Below are 13352 nucleotides of genomic sequence, written 5' to 3'. Positions count from 1 at the left end.
TGATTTTTCTAATAAAAATATTTATCATCTATGCTTGTAAACATTTAACAGCAGTTGATGAGAAACTTGGGAGTATTTGGATGAAAGACCTTAGGAAATGTTTCTATTTTTAAGTACTAAAGAAACCAAAAGTGCACACAAATGGATAGAATTTAAATAAAAGTCTATGAGAGTGAGTGGGAATACATTATATACCTGCCCAAATATACTATTACTGCATAATATTCATCATTAGTAACATATAAGAGAATCTCTAGAGAAAAAAAATTTTTTTTATCCAAGCAGCTCTCAGGATGAATTTATTGCCTTTTAGGAATTTTCTTCTACAAGGTTTTTTTGGGTAGTGAGAGACAGAGGAGGGGACAGGTAAATGATACTTCAATTTGTTTAAACTAACGTCAAGACAGAATAATCTGATGGACAGAATGATGTAACAGAAAAAATGAAGTGTCTGATTATTTGACACATGCAGCCTATATTAATTTGGCTGATAAATTCTTCATCAGTTGAGAAAGGCTTATATAACTCCACTACATTAAAATTGACCACTTCCATAAACACTGCATATAATCATCGATAGGTAGATGGCATCTAGAGTTTAGAAATCTCAGAGCTATGTTTCTCAAACTATTCTCACTTGAGTATATTTTACTAATAAAACAGTATCTCATTAACATCATTAATCCTCGGTCCATAACTCATGCAAGGCTGGTTGCGATATTATTCCACTGAACAGATGGAAAAGATTATCCAATATGGGAAAGAAAGCTGAAGAAAGTCACCAGTAAGTCGTAGAGCCAAGATATGAATCCATGTTTTCTTTCTTTTTTTTTTTAACGTTTATTTATTTTTGAGGGGGAGGGGGCAGAGAGAGAGAGAGACACACACACACACACAGAATCTGAAGCAGGCTTCAGGCTCTGAGCTGTCAGCACAGGGCCTGACGTGGGGCTCGAACTCACGAGCATGAGCTCATGACCTGAGCCAAAGTCAGACACTTAACTGAGCCACCCAAGTACCCCTGAATCCATGTTTTTAAGTATCAATTTTATGTCTACTGACATGTTACTCCACTGGCAGTAACTTTTTGCCAGAGTACATGAAAGCAAATATATAGAGATAATAATTTTCAACAAATAAATATGATATACAACATTCTTCAACTGGCTTGACCTAGTAATTTCATTTCTAAGAATCTATTCTTACTGAAATATTCAACAAGAAGATGTTCATTACAGCATTATTGGCAATTTTGAGAAAAATCTAAATGATCATCACTAGGGAAATATTTAAATAAGTTACGATATATCTATTCTTTGAAATATTATGCAGTTATTCAAAGAATAAGGGTGATTTATAAATATGGGTGTGGGAAAATCCCATGATTTACTATCATTTGAAACACTGAAAAAAGGGGGTACAGAATAGGATCAAAGACCAAAACCAGAATAATATTTCTCACTTTTTCTCTATTAAATGCCTACTTTCAAATGAAAACTAAAAATGAGCTCACAAGGCATACACTCAATACAGTGTTAACCTTCCTTGGAATTCTCATAAACTGAGCGTTGCCTATATCAAGTCCTGGGCAGACTGAAGTCTTACAGAATAGAGGCTGTTCATGCTTTCATAATCTAATACCACAGGGTTTTATATCAGAATAGAGACTACAGGAGAATAGACAACATTCCCCACTGCCATGTGCAGTCGATTCTCTACCTTTCCTCCTCTGAAACTTAGGCTATCCTGCCCTACCTCCTCCTTTCTCACCTCATGGTCATCACTAATTCATTCAAGAAACATTTAATAAATACCTGCCATGTGCAGCAAAGTACCTGGTAGGTCCTGGTGCCACCAATTTTAACAAAATAGACTCTCCTTTCCAGAAGTCTACATGTTAGTAGGGGAGGCCTGCTGGGTAAAATCTGGTTACAATTTATATGCTGTCTGGTGTAGTAAGCTGACACACAGAGAACTATGGGAGCACATAAGCAGTGTTTGGCACATAGAAAAAAATATTCAACAAATGTCTGATAAATAAATGACTTGCCCATTAACAACCCAAAATTATAACAGTCTGTCATATTTTGTGTAATTAGGGAAATAATTATCAATGAAAAGCAATGAATTATGTGATTCAATCTTGGCAAGAAAAAAGTCTTTACAAATGTGACAAAGGACAACATTATACTAACATATGGGCAGACAAAGCTTACTAAAGAGGTATTCAAATATAATACAAAGAAAACTCCTTGTTATTACTCTTACCTGACTGTGTCATAGATAAGGACTCATCTGACCAACTAGAACAGTGTTGATGAGACTTGATAGGTAGACGACATTGTCCTCCAGTCCTATGACTTCCTTTGCTAGACTCCTGCTTTGACACAGATGTACAGCTTTTGGGAGGTGACTGTTTAAACAGAAAACCAAATGGGAAGTGTTTTGTAATATAGTTGTAAAATCTAGTTAACATTTGAGATACCAAGCAGTTAATAATATTTACAAGTTTTAAATGACTCTATGTAAAAAGTAAAAACAGTTTAAAAATTATACAAAGGATAAGACCTAAATTTTTTTGTTACAGAAAAAAGTTATAAAGAAGTATGCTTTTTAAAGAGGTTTATAATAAGGTAGGAATCACTACTGTATAGTGGTAGTTACCCTCTTATTTTTTTGAATTTAAAATATCCTAAATATGGGAGTGTGGATATCTTTTCGACATAGTGATTTCATTTCCTTCAGAAAATTCCACCCAGAAGTGGAGTTGCTGGATCATATGGTAATTCTCCATTGACAGATAAAGGGGTACAGAAAATGTGGTGTATGTGTGCACAAGTGCATGTGCGCATGCAACACACACACACACACACAGAGGAACACACCATTCAGCCATAAAGAAAGAAGAAATCCTGACATTTGCAACATGGATGAGCCTTGAGGGCATTATGCTAAGGGAAATAAGTCAGACAGAGACAAATACTGTTATGATCTCACTTAATGTAGAATCTAAAAAAAAAAAAACAAAAAAAACCAAAAAACCCCCAACTCATAGAAAAAGAGATCAGATTTGTGGTTACCAAAGGTGGGGCTTGTGGGGAAATTGGGTGAAAGGTAGGAAGGGTACAAATTTACTGTTATAAAATACAAAAGTCCTAGCGATGTAATGTAAAATGTGATGACTAGAATTAACATTGCTGTGTGGTACATGTGAAAGTTGCTAAGAGAGGAGCATAAGGAAAAAAAATTATTTTAACTATATGAGGTGAAGGATGTTAACTAAACTTACTGTGGTAATCTTTTTACAATATATGTATGCCAAAGCCATTATGCTGTACACCTTAAACTTATACAGTGCTGTGTATCAAATATATCTCAATAAAACTGAAAAAAAAACTTTAAAAATACTAAATATGGGGAAACCTTGGTGGCTAAGTCCGTTGAGCGTCCCATTGCTCATGACCTGATTTCAGCTCAGGCCATGAATCCATAATAAATATTAGTTTTTATTATAAAAATCACTTAAACATGCCAGGCTCTGTGCTGAGCATGGAACCTGCTTGAGACATTCTCTCTCTCTTTCTCTCTCATTTCTTCTCTCTCCTTCTGCCCTTCCCCTGCTCACACACACACACACACACTCTCTCTCTAAAATAAAATTTAAAAAAAATTTTAATACTAAATATGTACTACTTTCAAGAAGAAAGAAAAGAAGGGAGGAAAGGAGGAAGAGAAGAAAACAGTGTAAGAAGACTGTCTACAAGAGATTACAAAGGATGTCATTTCTATTTGACATCAGGAGGAAATGAGAATGTCTAATTTGATTCCTGGCTATCATCACTTCCTGTATCTGTGAATTTGGGCAGGTTTCCTAGCCTGCTGAGCTTTAGAGTGGGGCTGAAAACAGTATCTCTAGACTTCTTGTGAGGATAGTCAATATAAGGCATTTGACATATTAGCTGGCACTTGGTAAGTAAGCACTAATATTAATTTTTATTATAAAAATCACTTAAACATTTTTTAATGTTTATTTGTGTGTGTGTGTGTGTGTGTGTGAGAGAGAGAGAGAGAGAGAGAGAGAGAGAGAGAGAGAGAGAGAGAGAGACCAGGTGAGGGGCAGAGAAAAAGGGACACACAGAATCTGAAGCAGGCTCCAGGCTCCAATCTGTCAGCACAGAGCCCACCCTGGGGTCCAAACCCACAAACTTCAAGATCATGACCTGAGCTAAAGTCAGACACTCAACTAACTGAGCTACCCAGGTGCCCCAATTTATAAAATCACTTTAAGACACACTAGTTTTATTTCTTTGACATATTTGCTTGTTAGAAAGAAAACTAATTTTTAGTGTTTGATTAGGTGAAGGCCTATTCTGAATCTCAATAATAATGCTAGCTAGGATTTAATCAATTCCAGGAAGTAATATTAAGATTGTGTCAAAAAGCATAGTTTGGTTGTAAATTCCATGCTATGTTTATGTATACAAGCCTATTTCACATAATAACTAAGAATTTGCTAACATAATTTAATTAGAAGCCTTTAATAATCTAAAAATTCTGCTTTCAAGTATATGCCCAAGGCACTGGAATATTTTGCAACACAGCACAGAACAGGTTCTTCATTGGATAAAAAATGTTTTCCCCCAAATCTTTCAGGTGCCATAACACACACAAATCTGATGAATTTTTCAATAGAGGAAATGCTATTCATTCTTCACATCCACAGTGAAATGAGATTCTACCAAAAGATACTCCATTTTGAAATTAAATGGATTCCTTTTTTAGACACAGACTTTAACAAAGTTTATGTTTACTTAGTATTTAATAATATTATGTGAATTCTTTTATATACTTTATAAAATCAAATTTGAAAAGACAGTTAAGTTTCTAAGCTTAAGTTTTTCTCAGATAGTATTTTTTAAAATTTTGTTTTAGTTTGAGAGGGGTAGGGGAGGAGGGGCTGAAGACAGGGAGAGAGAGAATCCCAAGCAGGTTCTGCGCTGTCAGGAGAAAGCTCAATGGGGCTTGATTCCACAAATTGTGAGATCATGACCTGAGCTAAAATCAAGAGTTGGACACTTAACCACCCAGCACCCTTATCAGGTTTTTTCAAATGAAATACAGAATTAAGGACAATGTGGAAAACCTTATTCTAGGATAAGAATTCTAGAAGTGACCATTATTCTAATTCAAAGTCAATAACCATTTCAGATCTGTCTTAAAGAAATGAAAGCATTACTTTTATTCTGATTTATAAGTTATCAGGGCAGCTATTAACTAAGTTATAGAAAAGGCACAATCATATGGTTTAAGTTCTTACTATTTCTATTATATGAAACAATACAGATTTTAATAAGCACTTGTATTGCCCCTATATGTTATCTTTAAATTTAATTTAAACTTAAATTATCTTTTAAAGATCTTAGAAGTTCCTATCCCCTCAATATTAATAGACTTAATAATATATAATTTTATAACTGCCACTAAAGCTAAAATTTATATATTAATCTTTAGGAATCAATGAAAAGCTTTATTCCTGTCCAAATGTCATATACTGTATGTTACAGGTAGAGGCAGTAGTCAACACCGTCAATAACTGCAAGAACAGAACTGTTAATAATATAACTTTCAGAAGGCTTTGGTATAAAGCTTTAAGGAATAAATATACATTAACTTACATGTTTACTGGGAGAGGTAGAAGATTCCAGTTCTTGTGAACAAACCATCTCTTCAGTAAGCACACTGTGATCTGGACTGGCTGGCAGCTCCTGAACTATAGAGTCAGATGGTATATAGCCCACAGCAGGGCTGCCCAGCTCTTCTGGAATAGAGCTTTCACTGTGTAGGTGAGAGTAAGAAGGTACTGGAGATTCTGCTTCACTTGCTATTTCTACAAAGAGAGAGTAAAAACAAGAAAAAGACCACAAGCTTGGTCAAAAGAAATTTTCAACTGCTACACTTTACATTTGCTTTTGCATAATTTCACTAGTTGCATTTAGATATAATTTTAATCCCATCATTTAAGGAATCACATTACTATAAAGTCTGTTAGTCTAAGTAAGAACTTTGGCTGACAGTAAACTGAAGGAGAGCTCTATAAACATATAATCAGCAATGACAGTGACCGACAACCTATGTGATTGGGAAGCTATAGAGCAGTGACAACTCATATACTCATTTAGGAGTGTAAATTGTTCCAACCACTTGGGAAACAAAGTGGCAATACTTGGAAAAGATGAAAATACTCTGATCTATCAATTCCACTCCTAGGTATGCATCCTAGAGAAATCTTGCATATAAACAGCAGGGGACATATACACAGTTAAAAAACACAAATGTCTGATAGTAAAATGAATAAATTGTGGTATATTTAGTCAATAAAATGTAACATAGCAAAAATAATGAATGAACTAGAGCTGCACGATCGATGGAGATATACAGTGAATTTTATTTAGAGCTTCCAGAATTTGTAGCACTATCTTGTCTCTGGACTTGTCTGTGCATTATAACCCTTGCTCTTTCTAAGAAAACAAATATGTTTGACACTAAACAGAAAAATCTTGACATTATACTTGTATAATTTTAAGAATTTACATTGCTTTCCTTCTTTGTCTCTGTAGGTATAATGCCCTACAAGAATTATATTATACCATATTTTGCTTCAGTACTGCTAACATTTGATACACTCAATTCTAAAAGCCTCATTTAAGATTCGGGGCTTAAGATCTGTAAAATAAGCTTATTTCACATAAGAAATACCTTGAATAACATGGGTTTGAACTGCACAAGTCCATTTATATGTGCATTTTAAAAAATACAGTACAGGACTGTAAATGTATTTTCTCTTCCTTATGATTTTTTAAAACATTTTCTCTATCCTATTTTATTATAAGAATAATACAATACTATACTATGTACTATATAATACATATAACATATAAAATATGGGCTAATTGACTATGTTATCAGTAAGATTTCTGATTAGCAGTAAGTAAAGTTTTGGGGGAGTCAAAAGTTATACATGAATTTTTGTGTGTGGGTTGGCGCCCCTAATCCCCATGTTGTTTAAGGGTTAACTGTATTTTTTCTTTTGTTTATGTTAATTTACATTATTAAACAGTTAAACTATATATTTGATGAGATTAAAATTGCATTAAAATTGCCTTTGTCTTATCACATTTACCCAATAACACTTCTTCCACGATTAAGTAGGCCAACAGTTCAGATAAATGAGAGAGCTAAACATGAAAAAACATTGCTCTAAGATAGCAGTTAAACATTTTGGCCTCAGGACATCCTTACACTCTGAAAAATTCTTGAAGACCACAAAAAGCTTTTTCTGTGGTGACAGATATGGTTATATCTATCAATATTTATCATACTATAAGTTAAAATGGGAAAAATTTTAAATATTTAAATACAAGTGACAAATCTACATGTTAACATAAATGTCTTTTACTAAAATTTAAAATAACTACATTTTTCCTAAAAAAAAAAAAAAGGGCTTAGTTGAAAGGAGAGGGATTGTTTTACATTTTTAAAAATATCTGTAATGTCTGGCTTAACAGAAGACAGTTGGAATCTCATATCAGCTTCTGTCTGCAATCTGTGGCTATCTGTTGTTTTGGTGGAAGCATATGCAGAAAATCTGGCCTCTCAAAGAATATATGTAATTAGGAAAAGAAGGAGTATTCTAACAGTCTGTACAGATAATTGTGGGTATTCTTTTTTGATGCTACACCGAAACTCAACCATTGGTAGTTCCTTACATTTTAGCTGTAATGCAGAAGCTAAAACCATATCAGTAAACTTTTTGTCATCTGTTACATTCTCTAAATCATCACTGGTTATTTGGAAAACACTGGTGAGCTGAGTGCTGAAGATCTTCCCAATGTTGACACATCTTATCATGCAATATGAAAAAATGACTGATTAATATCATCACCCATCAAATCAGGAAAGTCTTTTAAGTACTGAAAAGCTGTCCAGCTCAAGATGGGGAAAACAGCATTTCTAAAATCCTAAATTTTTGCTTGAAAGCTTAAATTTTATCACTGGTAATAAATGTAGCCCTTGTTTTCTTTGAACGGTCAAAGTTGCTTCTTGTATTTTTGAGAAACTACAGATTTTTAGACATTTAAGTAAAAATGTTACTCCATGAAAAAAATGACTAGTTCAGCTTGCAATTCAAACCACTGCATTACGTGCTTTTTTCAAGGCCACCACCAACCTTCAGCACATGTGCGTGCTTCGTGCGTATTTCCTATTTTGTCACATAAAATATTAAAAAGATATGTACCCTAAGGTTGAGATTCAACAAAATTAGTACTTGTAAGTGCTTATTTCAGGGCATTCTTACATCAAACTGGCATGTTATCGTTAGTACAAAGTGGTGAAGAATACAATGACTAATAACACAGTTTGGCACCACTGGCTGGATTCATGCTAAGGCGTCCGCAATTTTACCTACCCTTATTTTTGCTACATCAGTGTAATGTCAACAAAGAGAAAAAGGATTCATACTTGGGAATGAAACTACTGAATTGTACGATACGTGTACCTCACGTTTATTATTTTATCAGTTACTTTTCATGACTCTTTTTTCAACCTGTTTTTCAAACTAGGTTTAACAACTGATAAGCCGGCAGTTCCTTGTTCCACCTGCACACCAGTGGGCTTGATGGGTATTGTGAACGGGCTGAGTGATGGCTCTGGAAAAGATATGTCCATGTCTTAACGTCCAGGACCTGTGAATGAAATTCTTTTTGGAAAAAAGGGTCCTTGCAGATGTAATTAAGGATCTCATGATGAGATCATCCTAGATCATCTGGGTAGGCCCTAAATCCACTGACAACTTTCCTTATGAGACCAGAGGAGCAGACAGACATGGAGAAGACAGTGTGAGACTGGAGTCAGGCAGACACAAGAAATGCTGACAGCATAGCCACAAGCTGGAAGGAGGAAGGGAAGAACTGTTCCCTGGATCCTTCGGGGGGAGCACAGTGCTGCCAACACCTTGCTTTTATACTCCTGGCCCCCAGAAAGGGGAGAATTTTTTTTACGCTACTGAATTTGTGGTAATTTGTTCCAGCAGGCTTAGGAAGGGAAATATTATTTCTTTACGGTTTTTATGCCCTGATTACTAATAAATGTGACATCTTTTCAGATTTATTGATGATTTGGAGTTCTTCATTTGTGAATTATCCACTCTGACCCCCAGTTTTAAAATGTGGTTGTCATTTTATTTTTGATTCACAGGAGTTGCTTGCATGTTCTTCTACTATTCCTTTGTCAGTCATATGTGTTGCAAATATCTTCTTTTGTTGTTTTCCTTCCTTTATGGTGTGTTAATGAACAGAAATTCTTGATTTATTGAAGTCAAAATCAAAGATATTGATATTTTCCTTTAGGTTTTGCTTTGTATAACCTTTAAAGAAATCTTTCCCTCCCCTTGATGTCATATATTCTCTTCTATGGTCTAAAAGTTTCATAATTCTAATTTTTACATTTAAACCTTTTTTCTTTAACCCTTCAGCTGGATCTTTCTATACTGTCAATGTAGGGATCCAATTTCATTTTTTCCTGCCCTCCAAACTTATTGGAGAGTCCCTCCTTCCTTCACTGTGCTGCAAAGTTACCTGTGTCAGAAGTCAATTTCCACATCCGTATGGGTCTTTTTCTGGGCTATTTCATAATCTATTTGTCTATCTCTGTACAAATAATCCCATTTTAATTATTAAACTCTTACAAGTTTTGGTATCTGGTAATGTAAGTTCTCCATTTCGTGGTTCTTCGTTAACAGTGTCTTTGTTTTTTGATCCTTTGTTCTTTCGTACAAAATTGTAAAATGAGTTTGTCAAACCCTATGAAGAAATCTTGCTGCATTTCTGATTTAAAATGCCTTAAATCTACAAATAAGTTCAGGCAGAATGAACATCTTTAATGACACTGAACCTGTGAGAATGGAAAAGCTTTCTATTTATTTTGGTTTTATGTAATGTCTCCTAATAAAATTCTAAAGTTTTCTCCATAAAGATCTTATATATTTTTTGTTAAATTTATTCCTAGTACTTCCATGTTTTTTATTTCTATGATAAATGGTATCTTGAAATTAATTTTTCTAGGGGCATCTGAATGGCTCAGTCAGTTAAGCATATGACTCTTGATTTTGGCTCAGGTCATGATCTCCCAGTTGTTGGACTGAGCCCTGCATCAGGCTCTGTGCTGAGCATGGAGCTTACTTGGGATTCTCTCTCTCCTCTCTCTCTCTGCTCTTGCCTTACTTGCACTCTGTCTCTCTCAAAATAAATAAATAAACTTTTTAAATTAGATTTTTCTAGCCAGTTTCTGCTGGTCTATAGACGTCTAATTGAATTTTCTTTACAAATTTAACAACCATTCAGTTGTTAAATGGTGGATTTTCTATAATAATAAGTTTTACTTCTTCCTTTCACTCCTTAGGTGAAACAGAAGCACCTTTGTCTTATTTCCAAATTTAAAGGGAAAGTTTTATATGTAGTATCTTGTTGCAGGTTTGGTTTTCCATTTTTGTTAACAGATATCCTAGATCATGTGAAGAAAGCTCCCTTCTATTGCTACTTTGATCTAAATTTGTTTTATTAGAAATGCTTTTTGGATTTTATCAAGTACCTTCCCCAAACCCACTGAGATGTCATGTAACTTTTCTCCTTTAATCTGTTAAGTAATTTGCCATTTTTTAGAATGTGTTAACTCCTACTTGGTCACGGACTAACCCACTTCCATTTCACAGAATTCACTCATTTCGGGGCACCTGGGTGGCTTAGTCAGTTAAGCGTCCGACTTTCGCTTAGGTCATGATCTCGCGGTTCGTGGGTTCGAGCCCCGCGTCGGGCTCTGTGCTGACTGCCAGCTCAGAGCCCGGAGCCTGTTTCAGAGTCTGTGACTCCCTCTCTCTCTGACCCTCCCCTGCTCACGCTGTCTCTCTCTCTCTCCTAGAAATAAATTAAAAAATATTAAAAAAAAAAAAAGAATTCACTCATTTCTTCTCATTTTCAGATATGTTAGCATAAAGTTCTTCACAATAGTCTCATGATTTCCAGGTCGGTGGCATTTGCAGTTTTATAGCTTTCTTCACATTTAATCATCCACCTTTCTTAAAAACAATGAAATATAAATCTTTCGGTTACATTAGGCTTGGGTTTGCAGAATAAATGGAGTTAGTATTTATTACCTTTCTGTTCTGTTCTCTGGTCCTCAATTTCTTTCTTTGGAGTTTTAGGTTTTATTAATTCTTTGTCCCAGGCAGCCAAAGCTTGTTTTTCCATTTGACGAATTTCTGCCTCCTCTGCATCCAAACGGCGCTTCCACTCCAGCAGCTCCTCTGCGTGTTGTCGCCGTTGCATTAGTTTTTGCTCTCGCTTTGTCAGAAACCTACGGTCACACCACGAGGAACGGTTAGAGAACAAATCTATGGCAGAGCTCTATACCACTCCCTGCCTTCTCAACAAGCTGTGTAAAAACAGCACATTCATGCTACTCCTTTGAAAAAGCTTTGAAATAACAGAAGCTTTAATGAATTATTCAGAAAAGGAGAGAATTTATGTTTTACTTCTAATTGTTTGGAAAGATTAGCAAAGGAAATATGGTGGCAAATTCAGAAAAGACAATCTTCAGAATATCTGGACAACCATGACTGATAATCCTGAAACTACATATTCACTTCTCATAGGTGACTTTTTTCATAACAGAAGATATAAGGAATTTATTCTGAAGGCTCAGACCAGAAAACACACAAACCCAAAATAACAAAGACCAAAAACAGTAACAAAAAACAAATCTCAAAGCCCCCAAACAAGCAAGCAAACAAAAAATGTGTTCATGTTCCTTTTTGACTTTTACTTTCAAATTCAGTCTGGTTTTACTTCAGGTATCACTCACTATACCCCTCTTTGGTTCCCATTGCCTAAGAGATGCAATGTCAGGTGGTAATTATATAGAGAATACTGAGCACCACAGTCAGATGCCTTAAGCATATAAACATAACTTTATTTACTTGAATAAAAGGATGCACCAAATGCCTCAAATTTCTCAATTTAACCCAATCTCTGAACTTCAATAGCCTGATATGTTGTAGCTCCAAAGGATCAAGAGAAATTACTGATTTAGGAAAAGTTATCTGAGTAGTTAAAAAGCTACTATTAAACTCTCCTCCAATGTAGATGCCACAGCTAAATAAAAGGTGGGCTGCTCATGTCATTGGTGTTAGATCTGTATTGGTAGCTAACCAACAAAAATGTGTTCACACATCCAACAAACACTTAATAAAAAGCACGAAAATGGTCATTCCATTTCTTGAACAGTCAGCATGTCATATTAACGTGGAAACAAAAAGGTACCATCTATGGGACACTTGACAAAAAGCCTCCCGGCTGTTAAGGAAAAAAAAGAAAAAGGAAAAAGCAAACAAAACAAACAAAAAGAACAGAGCATGCTCTATCAAAGAGTGCACTGAAAAAGGTGCAAAGTTACCTGACCAACTGGTTGTAGATATACAGCTGGAATTTGGGATGAAGGTTGGGAAAACAGACACTGAGAGAGGCCCAGTGGTGAGACGTAAAGACAGAGAAGAAGTAGTGAACAGGAGAGCAGTGTCTACAAAATAAGGAGGAAGATTTTAAAACCAAGGGATCGAGAGGCAGAAGAGTGAGAAAGGGAAAGCATAAGAGCTGAGTGGAGAACTTTTAATATGCTTCCTGAATAACATTATAAGCTACTCCGTTAAAGCAAGTGTTATACTCTGTGTGACATATAAAACGTTCTATTATAGATCTTACCAGTGATTTCTGAATAAACATGACTTTCTCCTCAGATGTTGCTTACCATTACCTGTAATTTCAGGTAAATTTACTTGCTTGTGAGTAAAGTAATGAGAAGTACAGTGTGGAGCTAAATAAATTTTCCCATAAGCTTTAACACAGAGTACAACAACTATGGCTCTAACCTAGTACATCCACAACTATACATACATATGTAATCCTGAGCAAATGACTTTTATATCTGTACCTTGTCATATATTTTAAGATTAAAATTAAATAAATAAAATGTACTGCATTTGCCTTATTTAACCTTACCATCATGATCTAGCTTGAAAATAGTAATTTGGAAAATAAGTTTATAGTAAAAATATCTTGTTCACCTCTACCACATAAAACTGCTCATAGGAACTACTGGAGGTATCTTGCTTTATATTTAACAAAGGCCCACTTTAATAAGATTGAAATACCATATCCATTCTATAAAATATGAGAATGCGTAATTAAGAATAACCTAAGCTTGTTGCAATAAATACTCTCAGCAGCCAAAAAAAAAAAAAA

The 13352-nt window shown here is 34.9% G+C and overlaps 1 protein-coding gene across 1 annotated transcript in view; it reads right to left on the bottom strand.

Moving 5' to 3' along the window:
* CEP350 (centrosomal protein 350) overlaps positions 1 to 13352 on the bottom strand; it is a 148450-nt gene that overhangs the window by 33382 nt on the left and 101716 nt on the right. The window contains exons 28-30 of the mRNA XM_077763223.1: positions 11210 to 11409; positions 5676 to 5887; positions 2269 to 2413 (exon numbers count right to left, since the gene is read on the bottom strand). Coding sequence (XP_077619349.1) covers positions 2269 to 2413; positions 5676 to 5887; positions 11210 to 11409 — 557 coding nt within the window. The remainder of the gene's footprint in view (positions 1 to 2268; positions 2414 to 5675; positions 5888 to 11209; positions 11410 to 13352) is intronic.

The sequence above is a fragment of the Crocuta crocuta genome, unplaced genomic scaffold (genome assembly GCF_008692635.1).
Source record: "Crocuta crocuta isolate KB4526 unplaced genomic scaffold, BGI_CrCroc_1.0 scaffold3, whole genome shotgun sequence".
NCBI lineage: Eukaryota > Metazoa > Chordata > Mammalia > Carnivora > Hyaenidae > Crocuta > Crocuta crocuta.
Note: the sequence above shows the minus strand (reverse complement) of the source record. Positions and strands in the feature narration are given on the sequence as shown.